Source organism: Telopea speciosissima, chromosome 10 (assembly GCF_018873765.1).
Source record: "Telopea speciosissima isolate NSW1024214 ecotype Mountain lineage chromosome 10, Tspe_v1, whole genome shotgun sequence".
NCBI lineage: Eukaryota > Viridiplantae > Streptophyta > Magnoliopsida > Proteales > Proteaceae > Telopea > Telopea speciosissima.
In genome coordinates, this window is record NC_057925.1 from 44,637,501 (window position 1) to 44,662,124 (window position 24,624).

A 24,624-nucleotide genomic window follows, 5' to 3' on the forward strand; every position below is an offset into this window, starting at 1 on the left:
ATTTTTTAACAGTGAATCAAGGGTATATTTGTCCAATACAACTGATCCTTGCCGATACTATACTGTATCGGTTTCCGTATTAATCGATACCCGTTCCGATAATGGTGCACTAAAACCATGGTTTACAGAGCAGCTAAAGCCTAAAAGGCCTAAACGTTTACTGTCACCGCAAAAAGGTCCGAAAAGAACATGCAACGATTCGAAGTCAACCAACGTCTCCGGGGTCCCACGATGTGGCACAAACAACGAAAACTCCACAGCTCTTTACTCCTTCACTACCGATATATAGAAGAAAATGACTTTCAAATTTGTCTTATTGTGGAACCTGGAACCTATGAGGAGTGCCACGTTGCCTGTCACCCGCTCATTGGTCACCGATCACCGTCAAACAAAAAAAGGAATGATGGCTTCAATGCAATTAGAATCCTTGTTTAAGGATATTTACGTACTTTCAACCCACAGGTTTAAATGCTCTCTTGGTTTTCGAAAGTTCGAATTCAGAAGCTTCAGGTGCTATATGGTAGAGAGAGAGAGAGAGAGAAGAAAAAGCAATGTAGTCAATACTCTATATACTATATAATATACCTTGCTTACTTCGACTCTTCTTTGCCATTGGCCTTTATTTACTATTTCTACCGTTTTTTACTATTTCTTTCTACTTTTGCCGACACAAACTCTCTCCCTGCTTTCTTTCTCTTTCTCTCTGTCTTCGCATTGATCTCTTTTCTTCGTCTTCTTGTGAGTCTTTAATGGAGGAGAAAACCAGAACTGATTCGAGTTGTCTCAGCTTTTCATTTCTATTTTTGTTTTCATGGCGGTGTTGCATGCGTTTTAAACTGATAGAGTTTCAAGTATAGAGCTCTGCTGAGTAGAATGGGGCTGAACAGGGTTGATTCTGTTTCTGCCTTCGTTGCTTTCGCTATTTTTGTTACTCTACCTATCGTCCTTGCTACAACTGATGCTTCTGATGGTAATGTATTACAAAATTGGTTGGATCATGTTGCTTTATTGATATTTTCATCGATTGTTTTACCTATCGTCAAATATTTGATGGTATTACTTAGTAGAAGAAGGTTAGAAGCTCAGGGTTCCGGATTGAAATGATGTTTATGTGAATAGAAGTTTAGAAATGGAAACTTGCTCTGTGGATCTTGGCTCTTTCCTTTTTTTTTTTTTTTCCCTTCTAGATCATTGGATGTATTTTCTTGTTTAGTTACTCAGAACTGCTCTTTGATTTGCAGTTCAAGCTCTTCAAGTTTTGTACACATCGTTGAATAGTCCTTCTCAACTAACCGGGTGGAAGTCCAGTGGCGGTGATCCATGTGGAGAATCATGGAAAGGAATAACTTGTGAGGGGTCTGGTGTTGTTGCCGTGTACGTATGCATTCATGATAAGGGTTTCGGTTGATTGCATTTCATCACATCCTCCACTTCACCATGTTTTCTAATAGATATATATATTTTTTCGTTGATGTGATTAATGTTACTCTTTGTGTTGCTGGCGCCGTTGTTACTGCAACAGTGTTGTTCCTGGGTTAGGACTTAGCGGGACAATGGGATACATGCTTTCGGACCTTTTGTCACTCAGAACACTGTGAGCTAACTGATTCTCTATTTCCTTTCCGTGCATTCATTGAGTGTGAGTTTGAACATTTTTATTGTGCCTAATTTGTATTCTTAATAAATTTAATTTTTCTTTAATTGTGTTTTTAGGGATTTGAGCGACAACAATGTTCACGATTCTATTCCATATCAATTACCGCCAAATCTCACAAGCTTGTAATGTTTGATCTACTTATTTCGGTATTATGTTGCTTATTATATGTTAATTCACAGTTTTGATGTGCAAATGCTTATCTATTTGTCAAATGCAGAAATCTTGCCACTAACAACTTAAGCGGGAATCTTCCTTATTCCATTTCAAATATGGTTGCCCTCAATTACTTGTGAGTGAACTGCTTGGGTTGCTATTGTGTTTTTTTTATCTAGTTATATTCACAGACTTTCAGACTTTTATACAGTTGTGGTTCTTTCGTTTAGGAATCTCAGTCACAACTCGATCTCTCAGTCAATCGGAGATATTTTTGCAAAGCTTCAGGGGCTCGCGGTCTTGTAAGACATTTGGCTCTATCATTTGCTAATTGAAATTATATTCATTTGCTTTTAAAATTTTCTTGTGTTAACACTGTTAATTACTCTGATCCATAGGAAAAAAGGGAAGGGGGTGAACAAGAACTGGTCCTAATCTTTGGCATTTTTTAACATGAAGTGACTGCCTTTGGACTTAAACCTATGTCCAAACGCTGACAGTCCAACCTCTTATCACTGATAGCATTATTATATTTTCTGCTTGCCCTTATGCTAGTGTTTATACTTTACATTCCTTCACTAGCTGTCCAGCATGATATAGTGACTGCTCCTGGCCCCTGTATTTTGGATCCATATTCCAAGCAGTCTGGTCTGTTGGATGAGAAGTCATATTCAGAGTGGTATATGCAAGAATGAAAGTAAAGAAACATCCAATGAATTCTACATCTATATGATAGTAGGAGCATTGTCATGTATGTGTACTGTTAATTTATGGATGTGGATGTTGATGAAATTCAAAACTAAGAAGACAATATCGTGATAGGCTTACAAGGTGGGGAATCAAGATTGTGTTCCATGAGTTGCTGTCCCAGTATTTTACTCGTGGCCTAAGTTTTTTGGGTCAAAACCTGCAATAGAAAGGTTATTCAATATATTTCCAATGAGTTCAAGATCATGCAACTTCGATGCAATTTGAGCAAGATTTTATTAGTTGGTAGATAGGGTATGGATTTTTTTATAGGGATTATCCAATTTAGCTGGGTTTCTGTACTTCTTGCAATAATTCCTTTTATTTCTTAAATAGCGTCGGATGCAATTATAAAAAGTAGAGCTTTCTCTTTGCTAGATTTTGCTGACAAAATTTGCAGCCACAATGTTGCTGTGCTATTTTGTTTTCTCCTATCTATCGATTCTTTGAATCCTTCTTTCGTTTAGAGTCTGCTGATATTGTATCCGTTGCATTGATATGATATAAGATGTAGTATGCTATGTCTTACCCATATCTTTATGATATGTGTTTTTCTCCCTAAATATTATATATAGATTTTAATAAAGAGTCTTGGTTTTGTGAATTGTGAGTGCTACTAAAGTTTTAAGGTTTCTTTTTTATTCCTTTCCTTTTTATTGTTCCACAGTGTTCTATGTATTCCTTTTGACTATTTGTGAATTCAGGGATCTGTCGTTCAATAATTTCAGTGGAGATCTTCCAAATTCTTTCAGTTCGTTGTCCAACCTTTCTACTCTGTGAGTTTTTACTATTCAGCCTCTGGTATATCTGGTTACAAGTTTGCACTTTTCATGACTTTTGGATTGCTGGCAGCTATATGCGGAACAATCAGTTAACAGGTTCAGTTAATATTCTTGCAAATCTGCCTCTGACAAATCTGTAAGTTCTTATCGTTTAACTTGGCTTTTAGTTTGTTGCTGCCATTTACTTTTGACATGCTCAATTTCCAACAGAAATATTGCAGACAATCATTTCAGTGGCTGGATTCCTCAGGAGTTGAATTCAATTCCAAATTTTATGTAAGCTTTAATATGCTCTATTGTTTTTTATCCTACTTGTTTCATGATATTGAACTTTTACATTATTTTTTTTTATCTCACATGCACAACAAAACAGATATGGTGGAAATTCCTTTGATAATGGTCCTGCTCCTCCTCCGCCACCATATTCCTCACCTCCTCCTCGTAGATCACATAATAATGGTAACCATTCTGGGCCAGGTACACATGGAACCCAGGGCCCATCATCACATCCAGGCAGTGGAAATAAGAAGAATGGTTTAAACACAGGACCTGTTGTGGGCATAATACTTGGTTCAGTATTGGTTGTTCTATGTCTGCTGCTTGCTATTGTATTTTGGCTTCGAAAAGGTAAAGTTGGGAAGCATAGTAGTGCACGGGCTTCTATTGGAATTCCTTCAGCTGGGACTGATAAAGGTAGGTCGTCTTTTATTTTATTTTAGGGACTGTCTAAATGACACCTCTATAGGTGTATTTAGAACTTGTAACCTTCTTTTGATTGCCCCTTGTTTTATTCCCAAAAGTTCTTTAAGTCGGGTAAAAAAGGGGTTTTAAATAATTTGAAAGTTACTTATCATCATGTCATTATCAAAAGCTGTCACTGTCTTTGCACATTTTTCAAGTATACAAGTGCAATGACAGGATTAACCCTCATTGAAAAAAAGCAAAAAAAGAAAGGTTACAAACTTTGACACCTTTAGGGGTGCCAATAAGAAAATCCCTTTATTTTATTGCTAGTTTGTCATTTCTGTGTTTCTGTTTGTGTGATATGTGTGGGTTGTGTGCTGCTTCTCTTCTTGAATCTGATCTTTGATCTAAAGTGCTGAAGGATTTTACTATTGTAAATTTTGGATGATTATGTAAATGCCTTAAAGGTATGCTACTAATATTAGCATGTAATTCAAACAGTATGAAATATCATTTCCTTATGAATTCTGCTATTCCATATATCTAGTACCCCTTTCTGTTTGGTCTTAAGGTCATGCAACTTTTTGGATCTTCTGTAATCCTAGATGCACATAAAACATTTGTTTCCTTGTTCTCTTTTGTCATTTTATTAGAACTTGACAATCTATTTTTGCATTAGCAAGTTGAACAAGAATGAAAAATTTGTTCTTCACTTTCTGCACGGCACAGTTTCATACTCCCCGCCAGTCCTTGTTATTGAATTCTACCCAGATTTTTAAGTAACAGTGATCTGATTGATGGTAAAAGTTTGAATATTGTCCTTAATACGGAGAATTGAAAAATGATTTATATATGTTTAACCTTTATTTTTCATGCAAAGATACTGCAAATGGAAAAGATTATATTGATGAATTAGGGAAAGATTCAGGCCTAATTATCTTATTTATTTCCGTAGAGGAATTTTTTTTCTTCTTATATTTGATGAGTTCCATTTTGGAATTTCTGATCAGAATGCAGGATTGTCTAATTGATGCATTTACAGTTTCTGCATGTTCTAGGTAAGAATTGTTTCAGGTAGGTATAGAAATAGGTTTGTAGGATTAAGAGGTTAAGGGAGAGAACCGTCTGGTCTTGCAGCTTGGATCTGTTGTGGAAGGACATGAAAGTGAAGTATCTAATCAGATAGAGGCTTTAGAATGATTTAAACTGGGAACTGGGTGTTGATATTTCAACTTGTTCAAGTTTTATATGGCTATGGAGGATCTCAGCCTAAGGTTTGGATTGGTGCTTTAGAGGAATGATTCAATTAACTGAATAAGGGAATGATGGCACATTGATATGCTACGGTAGATATTTTGGCAGTGGGTAATGATGTGTCCACTAGATGAAGACATTTTGATTCTTTATGAGCTTGGCCAGGTAATTTTTGAGAGGTTCCTTGGTTTGGAGTGGCATAAAACACTGAGGAAAAAATTAGCAAAGTTGTATCACTTTGCTCATGTTAAAGTGATTGTGGGGATTCAGTATTGAAGTGGCTTAAGAGAGAGAGCCAAAAAATAAAAAATGAAAATGAGAACTATGATTTTATCTTTTAAATGTGAAGCTATAAAAAGCTCAGGTTGAAATGAGCTACGATGGATTTTTTAGAGAGTGATGCAACATGCAAGCCGAATGAAAATTGGAGCCACCTATGTTTTCATCATGGTTGAATCAAAAAGCATTAGAGGTGACACAATAAATTTTTTTTCTTGCACTTCATTGAAGAGCAGAGTTTGGAGTACCAAACTAGCTTGTTGCTTTCAGAATCCAGTGAATATCATCAAGTTGTGTTCATTGGTAAATTACCCACGTCAGTTTCTGAAAGGCTGCAATATTTATCTTGTTGGTCTATCATATGATAGAGATAAAACACATTTGAAGCCAATACTACATTGTGATTATTAACTTTGGCCATGGAAATCACAATCATAGCAACTCCTGTGAGTTGTTAGAAGTGTTAGTAAGTTTGATGTCAAAGGCATTTGTTTATTAAGCATGCATAAGAATGGGTGATTCAACATTTGTATAGTTGACACTTTGAAGTGGGAAGATGTGAATGAGTGCCGCTTGCAACTTTGTTCTCCATATTTGCAAAATCTTGAAAATTTTTCCAAAATTTTTTTGCCCTTTGAAGCTCATGTTACCTTTGAAGGTTGAACTCTTTGTATGAGTTCATGTAATACAATATTTAGATCAGTATCTTAGAAAGTAGTTTTGATAATACCGCTGTTCAGTATCTGAGTTGGATTGCTTGAATCAGTATTTGAAAAATGCTATGTGTTTGTGCAATACCATGTCACAATATCTAGGAGAAGCCAATCTTTTGTTGATTCATCGTAACTGATCTAATAAAAGGATCACGAACTAGTGAGGGACACTTTTAGTTTACCAGATCATTTAAGTCCATTGATAGGATTCAGTGGTCCTTGTTTAAATTTTGTAGAAATAAACTAAAGTAACTAGTAAGTCTTATGTCTTGACTCTGAATCCCTTGTAATTTCTCTTTTATCTGTTGAACATGGTTGATTGACTGCTGTATTACATGTAGTTTAAAGAAATTGTGGATACCTTCCAGGGAGGAAAAGTATACTTGTGTATTTATATAAAATATTGACAGTAAACATAGTGCAATTACGGCTACATTATTAAATATTGCGAGCACATTACAATTGCGAGTTGGTAACATACTAAGACGGTAAGACTTGATGTTCTGGAAAACCGAGCCCAAATGGAAATTGCCATGGCTTAATACCTCTTTCATAGAACCTGCACTGTTGAGACGATGGCACGGCTGAATTGTGGTCCATTACGGTACTAGCCTGTTGTTCCCACCTTGCAAGCAGTCTGCTGCCTTTGGATTGGTACAGTTATCAGGGGACAGGTACCTGCAAAATGAATATAATTATGTCGTCTTTAAGCTGATGCCCATTCTAGTTTAGCATCTAGATTGAAAGCATGGAATGACCTCTGGCTGTCTCCAATAGATGGTCTGAAAATTCATTGGTTGGAGGATTGACTTATGTGTGTTGCAAGGGAGTCTAGTGGGATCCTAGGCCTTCTAAAGGTTTAGGGTAGGATTCCAAAAAAACTCAGAACTGCAGGGCACATTATAGAACCAGAAAAGTGATTGTGTAATATTAACCAGTTTGATGAGATTGATATTCCGGTTAAATAACAGTATGGGGATGGGGTTAGATCCTCAAATCCTGGTCCTAATCCATTGGGCAGATTGAAGTTGTGGGACTGTCGCAGAATTAGAAAGTATGCCAAGTACAGAATTAGGATATGATAGGTTAGTAACTAGTTTCAGAAATTTGAAACCCATCAGTATAAAAGCGTCCTAAAATAGAAACTAATTTTAGAAACCTGTAGAACTGAAGAAAGGAATTAGAAACAATGCTGATCAGAAAATAGTAACTAGAAGTATTTAGTAACCAATTCCAGAATTTAAAGGTCAAGCAAAATAATAACAATCAGAATTTAGAAACTGAGATTGGCAACCTGTAGAGGCTTTTAAGAAATTAGATAACACTGTTGACTCAATAATAGAAACTCAGAGATACTGTAGCAGTGGCTGTAGATTTGGGTCTTCAACTTGCTGGAATCTCTGAGAACAGAATAAGCAAACAGTAAGGAACCCTGTGAATGCTGTTAGAGAGAACCATTAAGACTTGATAAGATAACAGATCTGTAGGTGAATCTGAAACCAGAATTGAATCAGTTCTGAAAAGAGAGATCAGTTGAAGAATATTAACTAGATTATAATAACCAACTGAAGAAAGCGAAGAGAAGTTGTGGAAGATATGTTAGGCCTCTCACCGAACTGTGGGGAAGGAATCCCAGCAACTCATACTTATCATCCCACCATGGTTTCCCTACTGTATCCCACAGTAGAGCAGTCCTGAATCCCACAAAACCATGCTCTGTCTCTCACAGAACTAAGTAAGCCCAAGGCTTAATTGTTTCTCAAACCGTGGGTTAGAATGATCCTCTACTCGTTTATTTATAACCTTGTAGCAATACAAGAAAATAGTAACTCTTAGCACAAGCAAGAGAGTTCTAGAGAAAACAAAATTGAAGGCCTCTATTCTGCTACATATAGAAACCAAGTACTTAATCTTGTATAGGCCTCAAATCCCTCATATTTGAACTTATAGTATTGGCCCATGACTCATATAACCCATAGGGGATTTGAAATTAAGTCTAACTTGACCCAATCTTGAACCATATGTTCAGTTTGACCCAAGAAACTGAACCAAACCCAAAACAAGAGTCCCATCTTCTCTTCTTGCTGAAATTCTGCATCAGAGTCAGTTTCCAAGCATTGTGGTAATGAGTTGGATTGGCTGCATGAATTTTCGCAGGATGAAGATGGAGTTTAATGAAAATGAACCCATTTCTTCTTAAAATTCAAAACAGTATTTTATTTTCTTCTGCAAATTGAACACTGGTCCTAATATATGTGGTTGTAATATATGTTGAAATGTTACTTGCTTTTTGTAATCTGCATATATTTTCTTTTTGGAGGTGGGGGGAAGGGGGATACATAACAAAAAATCAAATTTTATATTGATGAATAAAAAGAAGTGCAATGCCCCAAACAGGCAGGTGATAGCCTTTCACTAAATGGCAATCGCAACATAATTACATCAGGGAACTCACACACCCAAGTCTATCATGGGTGAGGAATTCCAGAACTCCAAGACAAGCTGTCATCTTGTTATAGTTTCCCATGTCATTTGCTGACCTTGGCTTGCAATCATTTTTATTGTGTAATCTGCATTTTAGGCCTTTATATTTTGCAAGTTATTTGCCAAAAGTTTATATTTGTATAAATGGTCCTATCGTTAAAAATGCAGGTGTAATAGCATGTGTATCTTTATTCCTTAAGTTGACCTTTTCGTCAGATTTTTTTTTTATTTAATCGTTGATGTGTTCCTTATTTTTTGCGGTATTCAATTTAGGGTTGCAATCACAAAGGGTCAAAAGTATGGCTGTTGTAACAGATCTGAAACCTTCACCTCCGGAGAAGTTGATGGGTGAGAGAGTACCTGGGAGCAGTGGATCTGGAAAGAGAGGGAAATCTCCTATTACTACTGCTACTTCATATACGATAGCTTCTCTTCAAACAGCTACAAACAGCTTTAGTCAGGAATGCCTTGTTGGTGAAGGTTCCCTTGGCCGTGTTTACAGAGGAGAGTTTCCTAATGGAAAGGTAATCAAGATTTTCATTCACTGAAGTTGGGCTTTGCCATTGAATTCATTTGTATTCCCTGGAATTGATTGACCAAAAACCAGAGACAGAGCCTGGAATTTTCCTTTCTTTTTTGTTGGTGGGTGGGTGTGTGTGTGGGGGGGGGGGGGGGGGGGAGGGGGGAGGGGAGGAACATAGATATGTTAGAAAAAGGGAGGAACATAGATATGTTAGAAAAAACATGAATTTAAAAACCAACAGCTAAAGTGCTACCAAATTGCAGCTTTTCTAACGCAGAAATTGCATTTATGATAAAGTAAAAATAGTAAACATTATCTCCAATTTGTATTAAAGGCAAAATGAATTCAATCAACATAAATCATGAGCACATGTTTGACAAATGCATCAAATAAATTATAGATGGAAGTCCGCATATATGAAAATCCTTTAAACACATTACTTGATACGTTAAGTTTTCTTCTAAGCTAGTTTGGAATTAATCCATATTTCAAGAAAATCATGTATCTATGAAGAAAATTAGTTCAAAACCTATAAAAATAATAACTAAATAATTTAAGGAAAAATTATATGGGCCTGAGAAGAATTACATTAAACTCTATTAAAAATAGAAGAGAGAAAATTTAAAAGAGAAAAAACTCAGATTTATTCAGAGAGAGATAGAGTTATAGATGAACTGTATATGCATTAACAATCACCATTAAGAACCATCACCACCAAGCACTTTTGTTCTTGTGCACTCTCACTCATCCACAAACCCTTTTCTTTAGGCTCCATTCATTTCAATGTAAATGCCCAGAAGTAGATTAACTAGGGAAATATTATTATAAATATTTTGGGCATTAAATAGTGGGTTCCGCTGTAAAACTTTAAGTCCCTTCGTTTTACTTCTGAGGGAAAAAACTCTCTAACTAGATATTTTAGGTCATTTTTACTTCCCTTGTCTGCCCTTGACCATTTCTCTCTTTTTCTTTCTTTGTAAGTGGGATTTTTTTTTTTTTTGTGTGGTTATTTTCCCTTTCTCCCTCTTCCTCAATGGCTCGGGCTTCCCTCCCTCTCCTTTCCGAGTCTAGAGGTCATCACTCAAGGATCTGTGCATGCTCAGTGGGATCGTATTTAGACGGTTGCATAAAAAGAAGAATAATATGAGACTGGTTTCTGGGTTTGAAACTTTGAATGGGCAAATGGCGGTGCTGTTTTGTTTTTGTCTCTCCTGGCCTGCTCATTTGCTGTGCTGTAGTACACATTTGGGATGTCTGAACGCCGCCTTTTTTTTGGTGGAAAATCTTTCTTTCATAGTTTTGTAAGCAAGAGACCACATGGATGGCGACCTCTTCCTGCTGCAAGATCACCACTGCCAAGTCCATCGTGGACTCGCTCACCCGCATCTATGTTTTGAAACCGTTGCCTCATCGGATTATTCTGTTTAGAAAATACCATGCACAAGATGTCTGAATAGACCCACATCTCTGATCACTTGATTGAGATGGACTTATAGGCATACTACTCGAGAGTGCAGGTCTGCCAGTTCCAGAGGAAATGCAGGTCGTTGTTTTGATTAATTGCTTGTGTGGTTTGTGCACATGGAAGCGAAAGAAGAGACTGAAAATAATACGAGTAGCACTTGAGAATCAAAGGGGAATCACGAGCACATGAACAGGGGGAGGAACTTGGAAGGAAGAAGCAGAGAAACCAGAGTTGACAGTGACGACGTCTCCTAGGCTTTCCCGCTGGACAAGTTGAAGTTGTTGGAAGAGAGAGATGAGGGTGGTGGCCACTGGCCAGTCACAAGTTGACAGTGACGACGCCGCCCAGGCTTGACATTCCCGCTGGACAAGTTGAAGTTGTTGGAGGACAGAGATGAGGGTAGTGGCTACTGGCCAGCACGGGTGGAGGTGGAGGAGAGGGGAGGTTGGACCAAATTACTTTGTTAGACCCTCTAATTTAATGCTACTTCATTATATTAGGGGCAAAAAAGTAGGGTTTCGAATAGAATTTGTAACCTTCTTTGTTACAAATAGACAAACCCATATTTAAATATTATGGCCATTAGCCAATTTGTACGTTGAAACAAATGGGGCCTTAAGACAAGACTGGGAGAGGAGTAAATAATGGATCAGCTGAGTTAGATAGGTCTCACCTTTGAAATCATTTTTGTTTTGTTTTGTGAAATCTAGATTGAAAGGGACAGGAAAGGGATTTGTGGAAAAAAAATCAAAGGAGAAAGAGGAGCCAGATTGTGTAATATGGAAAGAGAAGAAATGTGTATTCAGAATTATACACCACCGTAACAAGATCACAAGTAAACCCTGTTGAAGATATGGCAGTGGTGTTGTCAACACATTCAGTTGAACAACACACTCACATTATGGTCACACTGATAGTTAAGTAGTGTGGCATGTGTCAGTACAGTTGGGGCAATGTCAGTGAGGTGTAGTGGCAGTACAGATATGGTAGTGCAGATGTACATGTAGTGTACTGGTTGAGATGGCTCAATAGCAGTTGAGCAGATGCAAAGTAGAGTGTAGCAGTGATGTGGCAAGTATATGCTTGACATGGCAGACGAGGTGTATAGCATGTGTGTACAGCCATTGATATGGTTAGTATATCAGTTGATATGTCAGGACATGTGTATCATGTAGCACTGATGGCAGGCTCATGATGATTATGTATGAAGAGCCATGTGTGATATGAGAGATGTCATGGTGATGTGTCATGGACATGATGGAGATTTGGATGCATGGTAGTGATTATGGAGATGCATAGAATGCTTGTTGCACGGTATGGATTGAGCTTATGTGACATGTGGCAGTTTTCCAGTGATACAGAGACTTCCGGGCATTATGATGACACCTGGCAGTTTATTACATGTTTACTTAGTCATTGGCTGCATGTGAAAGCCCTGTACCTTAAAAGTTGTGAATTCATAGGTTCACGCAATGGTAGCATATTTGAAGCTAATTTTGGAAGGCTTAATGGCGGAACTGGGTAGATCAATCTACATTGAGAAACGTAGTTTGTCGACTCGCCTTTCCAACACAACGAGAAGTGTGTTGTCTTGATGCCGGACGAAGAAGTTATTGCAATTCTCGTATCATCACGCAGAAAAGAAGCAAACCTGAAGAGTTTTTGGATTTTTGGGGAGCATTCAGTGAGTTTTTCCTGAGATTGCAATATATGAATCCTTGTCACGAGCATTGTGGTGAAAACCGCACTAAAAAATTCATTAAAATGAAGAAGTTATGTGAGGAAGACTATATGGCCTTGGAGAGATCTACATGAGGTGATGTAGCTGATGGAGGGGGGGGGGTGTAGTAAGCAAGGCAGATCGAACAGGAACAACAAGAGGCATTATAACAGTCCGTCGGTGTTCTTCAGACTGAACCAAATTATATGCTTGAAGAAGTATAGGGAATTTATCACGCCCCAATATTTTACCTTATAAAAGTACTAGAACTCGACAGAACTCGTGAGCTCTCTGTCGAGTTCTACTGAGACTGATATACAAACACCTATCCATGCAAACCTTGGTATACAGACTTATTTATGCCTAATATTATGCAAACCTTGGTATACAGACACAAGACAGACCGACTTATTTATGCCTAAATGAAACATTTACTTAAGATATTATTCATAATTAAAAAAATACCCCCCTATTTATTTTTTTTGGATGAAAGTGTAATCACACAAACCACATACCCAAAAACAAATGTGGTAAAATATTCATTTGTTTTGATGTCCAAAAAAATATTTTCATTCAGAGTGATTTTGATAGCATTAGCGCACACCAAATTAAGTTTGGCCGGTACATAACTCCTAGATAAATCAGATTTAAGCAATCTTGGCGTTGTTTGGAAAGCTTTCAAAAAGTTGAGATTTGCACCTACCGCCGAAATTCCAGTTTTTTGTTCTTGAACTGGGGGTTGACTTTTTTCCCTTTTGGAATTTGATTTTTAACAAATTTTATTGGATTCAAATACGGGGGTATTTGCTTATTTATGAATAATGTCTTAAGTAAATGTAAACATTTGGACTTTGTTTTTGCAAAATCTGATAGTGCCATTGTGTTTAAATGGCCTAAAATAGGCTGACTACCAAGTTTCAGACCCAAACTAGGTCTAAAACCCACCGAAACCAGCCTTCGAGTTGAAAAAAAAAATACACCAACTCGACCGAGATCTTTCAACTCGGTTTTGTCCAAGGTTGAAACCTGGTCGAGTTCCGAGTTTTAGTTCCTTGCTTGGTCATACTCAGGATTTAGACCAGTCAAGAAATCATACACGTTCCATTTCCCTTTCCTTCTGGAAGGTGCCAACATCATCAGGGTGGACCAGAGGAACAGAATGGCAGAAGTCCATTTGTCGCTAGAGACTGGTTAGGGCAGAGTAGTTAGGCAGTGAGAGAGATCTCCTTTTGAGCAGTATTACAAACCTAACATCGTATCTCATAAATCTGGGCATAATTTCCTGCCTGTGAGTAGGTTTGACGAATTGCATCCCATAGTTCCTTGGCCGAATTAAACATAACAAAATTGGGACTAATAGAGGTCTCCATCGAATTAAGCAGGAAGGACATCACTAGCGCATCATTAGACAACCATGTAGAAGTGGTTGTAGGATCAGTTGGCTTGGGAGTGCCTCCTGTAATGAGGCCAGAGAAATTTGTCCCCGGAGCTTGAGAAGGCATGCATGGGACCAGGTAAGGTAGTTTCAACCATTCAATTTGATGGAGCCAGGTTGAAGAGTGTGATTCCCAATGCTACTTGATCGACCAAGTGGGTGCTCCTCAGTGGTGCTAGAGGAGTGTATACCAATAGATGTAGTACTCGTATTGTTGTCGCCCATGATAACCAAGAGAAGAGGATCAAAGGCAACAACTAGTAGGAGTATTTGGAAAAATGTAAAAGAACGGGAGTGTCAACAACGACTGTGGAGAGGCCGACGGAGAAGCCGCGGCAACCAAATGGGTCACGGAGGAGCAGCACCACTGGCAATAGGAGAGGCCAGTGGGAGAAGGCACGACAACCTAGTGGATCGTGGCGGCACTAGCAAGAGAGGCCGGCAGAGGAGACACAACAATCTGAAGGTTCGCGGTGCTGGCGAGTGGTGGTAGTGCCGTCAACGAGAGAGGTCGGCGGAGGAGGCACAACGACCTGGCGGGGCAACGACAGTGGCTAGAGAGGTCCACGGTAGAGGCGTGGTAACCTGAAGGTCGCGGCGGTGGCAGCAGCGCACGACAGAGGGGCTATCGGAAGGGAGGTCGCAATAGCGGAGGAAGGCTGCTAGGTGGTGATCGCGGCAATGAGAAGAGAGGCGACCTTGGGTCGCGTTCAACGAGGCAGTGGCATAATAGCAACGACAATGGCGGTAGGAAGGGGCGGTGACGAGGTGCAAGGTAAGGGAAGAGAAAAATTTAAGGGTGTATGGTACGATGGTCGTCTACTATGCTAGATGAGGAGGCTACGCCTCCAAAGGGCGGCAGTGGCGATGGTGAAGAAGGTCAATGCAAAAACCAAAAAAGATTTCTTAGGGTTTTGGGCTCTAATACCAAGTTCGGAATCAGAGTTGAGGGAATGATGTGACTTGTCATTAATGATAAAGGTCCACTTTATTTATAATGAGAGTTACAACCCAAGGGCAAAATAGTAAAGAAGGAAAAATGATAAAACCATAAAGTAACCTAAAGACAGAGACAATATTCCAATCCCATGGTTCTCAATAATAAATAAGCTAACACCCCCAAATGAATCTAATAAACATAGTTAAAAATTCAAATTTCAAAAGTATAAAAAGTCAACTCCCCAATTCAAGAACAAAAACTGAAAATTTCTGTTGTAGGGGCAATTTTCAACGTTCAAATGCTAGGTCTTTTTGCAAATCTAAATTGTGATAGTTTATCACTAAAATCCAAAAGAGGTAAAATTTTTCTTTTGTTTTGATGTCTAAAAGTTTATTTCCATTCATGGTGATTTTAAACAACAAATAAGGTTTGACCTGAACATAACTCCTTCAATATAAATCAAATTTAAGCAATTTTGAATTTTTTGAAAAGATGGTTTTGTGCTCTACCTAATACAAAGTCTCATGTAAAAAAAATAAAATCATTTGACCAGTCAAACTTATTAGAGAACAAGAACATTTCTTCAAATTGAGAGCAATTTAATTACTTATAGATAAGATCATATTTTCCAAGAACAGTATAAGCCAAATGTGAGACTAGGTATACCAGGACAATATCATTTCCAAGAACAATATAAACTAAATGTATTTAATTACTTATAGATATGATCACATTTTCCAAGAACAGTATAAACCAAATGTGAGACTAGGTATACTAGGACAAGATCATTTCCAAGAGCAATATAAACTAAATTTATGTTTTGATTGTTTCAAACTTTCAATAGCTTGCATCTTCTGTTTTGCTGTCTTTTTTCTATGTTGATTCTTGATGACTTGATGTGGCTTAATGTTGATTTTTGATGACTTGATGCGACTTAATGTTGATTTTCGATAACTTGATTTGACTTAATGTTGATTTTTGATGACTTGATGTGGCTTAATAGGTATATATTATAGCATACTAATTAATGTTAGAAAAGAGGAGAAATAGTGCTTTGGCACCCTTCCACCGCCTTGGGTCGCCTTGTCGCCTTGTCGCCTTGACAACATGCTCACATTTAAATTATGGGATCTCATTCTTAAAATATACAATGTGACAATCATACGAGTAGAATGCCCAATCTTGTCCCTAGTTGTGAACAATGTAAGGTCTAACTTAAGGACAACCATTCATCCATAATAAATTGTTGGCATATGTAATCCAGAATGCCGTGGGGTTATTCTGGTCATTTTTGGGGTAGTTTAATTCTTATGTCATTAGGTTAAGTTGCTGCTCTTATAGAGTCAGTTAGTTAGGGGTAATTATGTCTATTTCAGTCCCTTTGTAACTTTCCCCTCTATTATAAACAGAGGGGCTTACCTATAAATGAAAAGTTATTCCATTCTCTCATTCTCTGTTTCTAACCCACGATTCTGTCAACATAGTATCAGAGCATGTCTGATCTAGGTTAGAAAGAAAAAAAACCCGTTTTTCTTCAATCAACTTCTCCCTCCTTTCTCTTTTTCTCGTTTTCACCTTCTTCTGGTTTTCTTCTTCTCATCCTTGCAAGGGAGCAGCACTAATGAGGTAAAACTTAAACTAATGATTTAGTTGCTGCCTTCCTCCATCCTATCTATTTTTTCCATTAAAATTCTGCTGGAACAATCTTTGCGATTTGAAGGTCTCCAGTTTTTCTTGAAGATCAGATTTCTATTACTAAAGAAGATTGATCCTCTAATGTTGGAGCCTCCCATGCACCCTTTTCCATCCTTATAAGGGGGCAACACTAATGAGGTAAAACCTAAACCAATGATTTAGTTGCTGCCTTCCTCCATCCTATCTATTTTTTCCATTAAAATTCTGCTGGAACAATCTTTGCGATTTGAAGGTCTCCAGTTTTTCTTGAAGATCAGATTTCTATTACTAAAGAAGACTGATCCTCTAATGTTGGAGCCTCCCATGCACCCTTTTCCATCCTTGTAAGGGGGCAGCACTAATGAGGTAAAACCTAAACCAATGATTTAGTTGCTGCCTTCCTCCATCCTATCTATTTTTTCCATTAAAATTCTGCTGGAACAATCTTTACGATTTGAAGGTCTCCAGTTTTTCTTGAAGATCAGATTTCTATTACTAAAGAAGACTGATCCTCTAATGTTGGAGCCTCCTATGCACCCTTTTCCAGCACCTTTCTACCCTATTCCACTGTCCTCTTTCCCGTTTTTTCTTTCTCCAGCTTTCATTAACCATTCCAGCCCCCATACCCAATCGATCTCAACTTGTCCCGACTCCAATCGATTTTTGGGTTTTTCCTTTCAGATGCAGCTGATTTTGGGGGGGGGGGGTTGATTCTCTACTACTATAAGCCCCACTCGACCTAAGTTTGGACTTTTTCTGATGGCTGGATTAGTTTTTATAGCAAAGCTTCCTTAACCTTCTAATTTGGTTACCTGCTAAAAACCCTGACAAAACCCTGCCTCCAATTGAATTTAGGGTTATAGGTCTTAGATTTTGCTGATTTTTGGAGGGCTACTTATTTCCATTAATAGGACCACTCGACCTCAGTCTTGCACCTATCCAAGTTTTCTAGAAGACCCCTACCCCAATCGATCTCTATCTTTCCCTGACATTAATCGATTTTTTGTGTTAGGGTTACCTACTTCTGGAGTTTTTTAGAGGTAATTCTACTATTAAGAGAGACAATTTACTTCAATTATTCATGGCTTGAAGAAGTTCTTTTACACAAGATAGTTGCTGCCCTATTTTTTCTGCACTTTTGGGTGTTTCTCCCTCTTGAAGATCAAGTCTCAAACACTACAAGAGATTGGTTGTTCGTATTGGAGATCCATTCAAGCAGCTGAGGACAGCATCTATTACCTGAAATCATCACACTTTGATAGTCATCATCAGTTTTTTTGAAGCCCCATACCCTCCAATCGATCTCAAGTTTTAGGGTTTTTTACATAACCTTGACTATAATCGATATAAGGGTTAGGGCTGTCCTCTCTTGCTGATTTTTTGAAGAGTGTTTTATCACCATAAGAGGAGTACTCGACCCAAGTTTCAGCATCATTCATGGAGTTTTTTTTAAACAAAACTCAGGTTTCATCCTTATGGTCACCTTCTACATCAATCAACCTATTTATTTTGTAGTTCTTATGTGGCTGGCTGCATCACTTCCTATTGGATTTGCTGAGTTATTATCTTATACTTACTGGTTCTATTGAGCTTTACTACATACCTTGCTGGTTCTATTGATTGGCTTCTGTAAGCATGACTGGTTAACCTGTTACTGCTGCCTTTATGTGGAATACTGTTGCCCTGTTCTTGAGACTGAGTATCCTACTATTGGGGATCGAATTTCTTTCATTGTCGAAGACTCGAATCTACTACCCTGGAGATAAGTTTATTTGGGATTACAAGAGTGTGTTTAATAATTATTGGTTGCAACTACGAACCTATTCAGTTGTGTGAAGTTTTCTCTACTGATTCAAATCCATCTTACTTTGAGAGCTTGATCCTAGCATTGTTCACTAATTCAGATCTGATCCAAGTTTTTTTGAAGCTTATTACATCAATTCTGCCTACATACCTTCGTCAGTTCTATTTAGTGTGGGAGTTTACAAATTGGAGTTTAGCACACTGATTCTTTCTTGTGTGAAGATCGATCAAGTTTTGAAGAATGGTGCCTTCTTCTTATAACAAATCAGACCTGTTTTTTATTTAATTCAGATCTGATCATTGGAGATTGGTGTTTCAAAGTTAGTTTGATCAATTGAAGAAGGTTGCAGATTATTGTGTGTTGTTTTTTTGTCCATGGTTCTTTATCTCATTGCCTTTTTTCCTTATACATCTCCCATACCATACCTTTGGCATTTACCAATAACCACTTTGGAAGTTTATGGTATAATCTACTTTGTCATTACTTCCTCTTTTCCATTACCCATGGCACCTTTGGAGAACTCTGGAAGGTTATTCTTTTGCACTATCTCATTCATCATCTCTGTTATGTCTACGTGTACTACTACACGTGAGGGGGAGATTATGTACAGTACACCTGCAGACATTACAGAAGCAGAACTTACAGGAACACTTGGTGCAAAACATAGAAGATCAGTGTTTTCATCATTGGCATTAGGTATCCTTTGTTATTGGGTTGAGTTTGTCGTAAGGGGGAGATTGAAGTATTAAAGTATTGAAGATATTTGGTTGTTGCCTGCCTATTTGAGGATTTGTTGCCTATCTATATGAGGATTTACAGTTGGGTTGATTATTTTCACTACCTAATTCAGTTTATTCCACTGCTTGCTGCCTAGTCTTTCACTTCAAGATTTGATGTCACTTTGACAATCTGAGATTCATCACTGGATAGCTATTGAAGATCGTTAAAAGCTGCATTTTTTTGGGAAGAAATTTCAGTCCCGGTTTGCTGATCATGTTTGTCCAAATTTTGAAGATCTATATGTTAAGTTCTTGAAGGTTTATTTGGGAGCTGCATTCATCTATCAAGTTGGACTCTGCTGCAACATTGTTTCTTCTCGTTTTGTTCAAGTTGTGCATTAGTACCTTGTATGCGCCAACTTGAGGGGGAGTGTTAGCATTATTATGGAGTTTTTTCTTATTAGTTCGAGCTGGAGCTTCTTTTTACTTATATGTATAATCCAGCTTGAGGGGGAGTGTTGGAATATGTAATCCAGAATACCGTCCTTTTGGGGGTAGTTTAAATCTTATGTCATTAGGTTAAGTACTTAAGTTGCTGCTCTGATAGAGTAAGTTAGTTAGGGGTAATTATATCTATTTTAGTTCCTTTGTAACTTTCCCCTCTATGGGCTTACCTATCAATGAAAAGCTATTCCATTCTCTCATTCTCTCTTTCTAACCCACGATTCTGCCAACATAAATAAATGCAAATTAACAATTAATTAATAAATTGGGTTTGATGGACACATAAATCCAGCAGTTTTGTGCTTGAGTTGGGGCAATAGCTGGATCAACGAACTTGAGTTTTGGAGCTTGGGTGATTGGGTCAAAGAAAGGGGCTTGGTGTTGGTGGGAACCCGATCGCGCAATGGAGATAATGGATCGAGTATCTCTTAAATCCGAAAATCATTGTATAAAAGCCATATATTAATCCGGGAGGGAAATGGGTTACCTTAGAATCGCAAGTGTAGTTCCTCCTCCTAATAAAGTTCTTCTACACCCGAGCAACGCAAGGAATTGATGCCTTCAACACTTAAACGGATTGGAAACACCAAGATATGCACACTATTTTTCTCACACTTTAGGGTTTCTCAAACCCTAATTCTCAAACCACAAGAGGGAAGAGGGAGATGGAGAACGATGGAGGAAGAGAGAGGGTGGCTAGGGTTGTGCGCACACAACTCCCTCTCTCTCTTAAATAATGAAACCCGCCTTGTGGGATGCCAAGTTTGTGTGTAATTGGGGATTTCTAAATACCAATCTTGCCTTATGTCCATCTATTAGGTAGTTTCTTATTCTTAACTTGCCCTTAAAGAGAGGGAAGAGGTGGAATAAAGAAAGGATTTAATACGAAATATAATTTTTTTTGGTGAATAAATAATGTATTACCAAAGCCCGAGGGGGATGAGGGAGAAGAAAAGGGGGGGGGGAATATACAAAGGGAGGGGGGGGAGAAACGGAACCAACTAGCGGGGTTCTCAAGAGAGCTATCTAAGCCCCAGGACACAACAATATGCCTGTTCCTTGGGGAATCCAAAAGGGCCTTCAAAGGCAAAACACCCAGCTTGGAGGAAACATAAAAAAAGATGGCTTTCCAAATCAAGTCGAACGAACGAGAATTGGACGTCCATCTCCGAAGGTTTCTTTCCATCTAAATGTGATATAGGACCGCACCAAACACAAGCTTGCCTATAGTGTCGCAGATAGTGTGCCCAGGGTAAGTCATGTCCAGCCATAACCACTCTCTAGCAAAGGGGAGGGGTCTCCTTCTGCGAGGCCAAATAAACAAAAGGGTTTTTTTCTAGATGGTAGAAGAAAAAGGGCAGTCAAAGAAAAGCTGTCCAATGTCTTCGTGGTCGGTCCAACAAAAGATACAAGAGGGGGAAACTGAGATTCTTCTGTGTAGAAGGAAAGCTTGGGTTAGGAGGCAATGGTTGAGGGTTCTCCAGGCTAGGAAGCTATGACGAGGGATGTGGCCTTTGATACGAAATATAATTATCTTGTCATATCTTTAATCCAATCAAAGATATCGTTAGACAATAACTCATTAGAAAAATTGAACTGTTTATTCCGCATAAAAGTAGATATTCACAATTAATCTAATTAAATTAGCCCCTCCACTAGGCATCACATATTGAACTATGGGGCATGTCATTTAATTACTTAGAAACCCCAGTTCATTGTATAAGTCCATATTGAGATTCAGTGATCGTGATCGGACCCAAAAAATATTTTGAAAACACCTTTTAAATAATAATATTAATAAACATGTTAGCTAAACTGAGAATGAGAGAATGACTTGAGTGAGTTGTGACTCTCCTCAATCCCTCTATATAGATTTCATTAATTAGGATAGAATTACAAGTATACCCTCCATAGCCGACTATGATAGCTAAAGAGAGAAATAAAGAAACAAAATAACAAAGGAAATGCCCAAAGTACCCTTATCGGGTTACATAACTTAATACTCCCCCTCAAGTTGGTGCATATATATCATGCATGCCCAACTTGACTAAACTAGGATGAAACAACTTTCCACTTAACCCTTTGGTGAAGACACCTGCAAGTTGATCTCCTGACTTCACAAAGGGTATACAGATTTGCCCACTTTCTAACTTTTCCTTGATGAAGTGTCTGTCGATCTCCACATGCTTAGTACGATCATGTTGCATTGGATTGTGAGCAATGCTGATTGCCGCTTTGTTGTTACAGTACAACATCATTGGATGATGAACAGAACCACCAATATCCTTGAGCAAACTTTGAAGCCATAATAGTTCACATATGCCCTGGGCCATGGAGCGGAATTCTGCTTCAGCACTGGACCTAACTACCATATTTTGCTTTTTTACTTCGCCATGTGACAAGGTTACCTCCAACAAAGGTACAATAGCCTGAAGTAGACTTTCTGTTAGGGTTACCACCCCAGTCAGCATCTGTGTAAGCCTCAATGCAGAGATGATAATGTGGAGATAAGAGAATCTCCTTCCCTGGAGTTGACTTCAAGTAGTGGAGAATGTAAAGAACAGCAGCCATATGAGTGGAGTAGGGATCATGCATGAACTGACTGACCAAACTAACAGCAAATGCAATGTCTGGTCAAATGCAATGTATGGTCTTGTGTGGGAGAGATAGATCAGTTTTCCCACCAACCTTTGATAGCTCCCCTTATCAATTGGATCACCATCCTTCTCTTGTAGTCGAGTAGTAGCCTCCAAAGGGGTGTCACATGGGTGACATCCTAACAAACCAATCTCTGAAAGTAAGTCTAGAACATATTTCCCTTGGGAGAGGAAGATGCCTTTGGGAGAATGGGCAACTTCAATCCCAAGAAAGTACTTGCCTAGGTCCTTGATTTCAAGTTCTCGGCCCAAGAATGTCTTTAGGTGAGAGACTTCCTCTGCATCATTGTCAGTCACCACTATGTCATCGGCAGACTATGAGAAGATTAACTTTATCTCCATTCCGCTTGATGAACAAGGTGTGATCAACATTGCTCTGTTTGTATCCTATAGAGATCATTGCTTTATGGAACCTGCCAAACCAAGCCTGAGGAGAATGTTTCAGCCCATATAATACCCTCTTCAGTCTGCAAACCTTCCCATGAGTCTTGTCTCAAGAAAAACCTGGAGGGACCTCCATATAGACTTCCTCCTCCAATTCTCCACAAGGAATGCATTTTTCACGTCCAATTGCTGTAAATCCCAACCAAGATTGACAACATATGATAGCAAAACGCGAACGGTGTTCAACTTTGCCACTGGGGCAAATGTCTCCTGATAATCAGTGCCATAGGTATGGGTAAAGCCCTTGGCCACCAGCCTGGCCTTATATCTGTCCATTGTTCCATCAGGCTTCTGCTTGACAACAAACACCCATTTGCAACCCATTGTTTTCTTGTCCGAAGGAAGAGCCACCAGCTCTCATGTTTCATTTTTTGATAAGGCCGTCATTTCTTCCAACATGGATGTCTTCCACTTTGGATCTACTATTGCCTCCTGCCATTTTTGAGGAATAGAAACAGAGGAAAGAGAGGATACAACTGCATAATAGGAAGGGGACAAAGCATCATAGGAAACAAAATTGGTGATAGGATGTTGGGTGCAAGATCTAATGCCCTTACAGGTAGCCAAGGTAAATCAAGAGAGGGATCCTTATCAGACAACGCAACAAAATCTCGATCTGGATCAGGTTCTGACGGTTGGAGAAGTGGTACAGTAGTGGTGATCTCCACTTGCTTTTTGTGTTTCCGGCTGAAGACTTGATCCACAGGAATTTGACTCACAGGTCTTCGTTTCCCCTGAATAGGAGGCACACTAGAGACTGAAGCTTCGGGAGAAGGAGGAGGCTCCCCCTGAGTAGGAGCTGGTAGAAGATCAGGCACATCTTCAAACACTGGAACATGCTCCCTCTGAAGAGGTGGCTGAGGATAGTATGCCAAGGATTTGTGGAAGACAATGTCCATGGTAACAAATGTGCGCTGAGAAGGGGGATGATAACATTTGTATCCTTTCTGGATGGCGGAGTAGCCCAAAAAAATAAACCGGATGCTTCGAGGATTAAGCTTACTATGAAGGTGATGATTGCGAGCATAGCAAACATAACCAAAGATTTCTGGGGGGACCATAAAGGAGGAGGAACCTTGAAGGAGGTCAACAGGAGTACGCCCATCAAGGACAAGAGTAGGTATACGGTTAATGAGGTAGGCAGCAGTGAGTATAGCATCACTCCAATATTGAGGAGGAACCTGCCGTGCAACCATAATGGCCCGAGCCACTTCCAAAAGGTGTCGATTTTTCCTTTCGGCGACTCCATTCTGGGCAAGGGTGTCTACACAGCTGGTCTGATGGATGATGCCATTCTCAGCCAAATAGGTTGGAATTGACCCTCCATGTATTCTATGCCATTATCACTCCGCAGAATTTTTAATTTGGCATTGAATTGGGTCTGAATCATACAATAGATTAGTTGGAAACATCGGAAAACGTCACTTTTGTGTTGCATCATATACACTCAAGTGGTCCGAGTAAAGCAATCAATGAAGGAAATAAACCACATTAGTATGAACTAAAGCAAAAGGAGAAGTACTTCTTTTATTGATTGGAGAGTAATTAGAACGAGTCTGCTTAGCCAAGACATAGGCTTCACATAAAAACTCATCCTTGTTACAATCTTTAACTAACTGAGGAAACACAAAAGCTAAAGTTCTCAGAGGAGGGTGACCAAGCTAACAATGCCATAGATGGAGATCCGAAGAAGTTACTGAATGTAACTGATGAGCCGAAGAAGAAACTGATGGTGGACAAGTCTGACCCGTGTCGAGTATGTAGAGACCACCATGTACCTTACCACCCCCAATCGCGTGGCCTTTCTTCATATCCTGTATGACACAATGAGAAGGAAAGAAGGTTACTTTGCAGTTCAAATCTTTGGTTAGACTACTAATGGAGAGAAGATTAGTAGGAAAGGAAGGAACATGCAAAACAAAACTTAGGGTAATGGTAGGAGAGTAGTGAATGGAACCCTTTCCATGAATGGGAGAAAGGGAACCA

At 38.8% G+C, this 24,624-nt stretch overlaps 1 protein-coding gene across 3 annotated transcripts in view; it reads left to right on the forward strand.

The window, feature by feature from the left end:
- The first annotated feature begins 625 nt into the window (after positions 1-625).
- LOC122643027 (protein STRUBBELIG-RECEPTOR FAMILY 8-like) overlaps positions 626-24,624 on the forward strand; it is a 30,213-nt gene continuing 6,214 nt past the window's right edge. The window contains exons 1-11 of one of the 3 annotated variants that reach the window (XM_043836652.1): positions 626-970; positions 1,242-1,374; positions 1,523-1,594; positions 1,714-1,779; positions 1,875-1,946; positions 2,041-2,112; positions 3,262-3,333; positions 3,410-3,475; positions 3,550-3,615; positions 3,713-4,032; positions 9,027-9,277. In XM_043836652.1, coding sequence (XP_043692587.1) covers positions 874-970; positions 1,242-1,374; positions 1,523-1,594; positions 1,714-1,779; positions 1,875-1,946; positions 2,041-2,112; positions 3,262-3,333; positions 3,410-3,475; positions 3,550-3,615; positions 3,713-4,032; positions 9,027-9,277 — 1,287 coding nt within the window. In that variant the 5' untranslated portion in view covers positions 626-873. The remainder of the gene's footprint in view (positions 971-1,241; positions 1,375-1,522; positions 1,595-1,713; positions 1,780-1,874; positions 1,947-2,040; positions 2,113-3,261; positions 3,334-3,409; positions 3,476-3,549; positions 3,616-3,712; positions 4,033-9,026; positions 9,278-24,624) is intronic. The other 2 variants (XM_043836653.1, XM_043836651.1) reach the window with 2 other exon arrangements.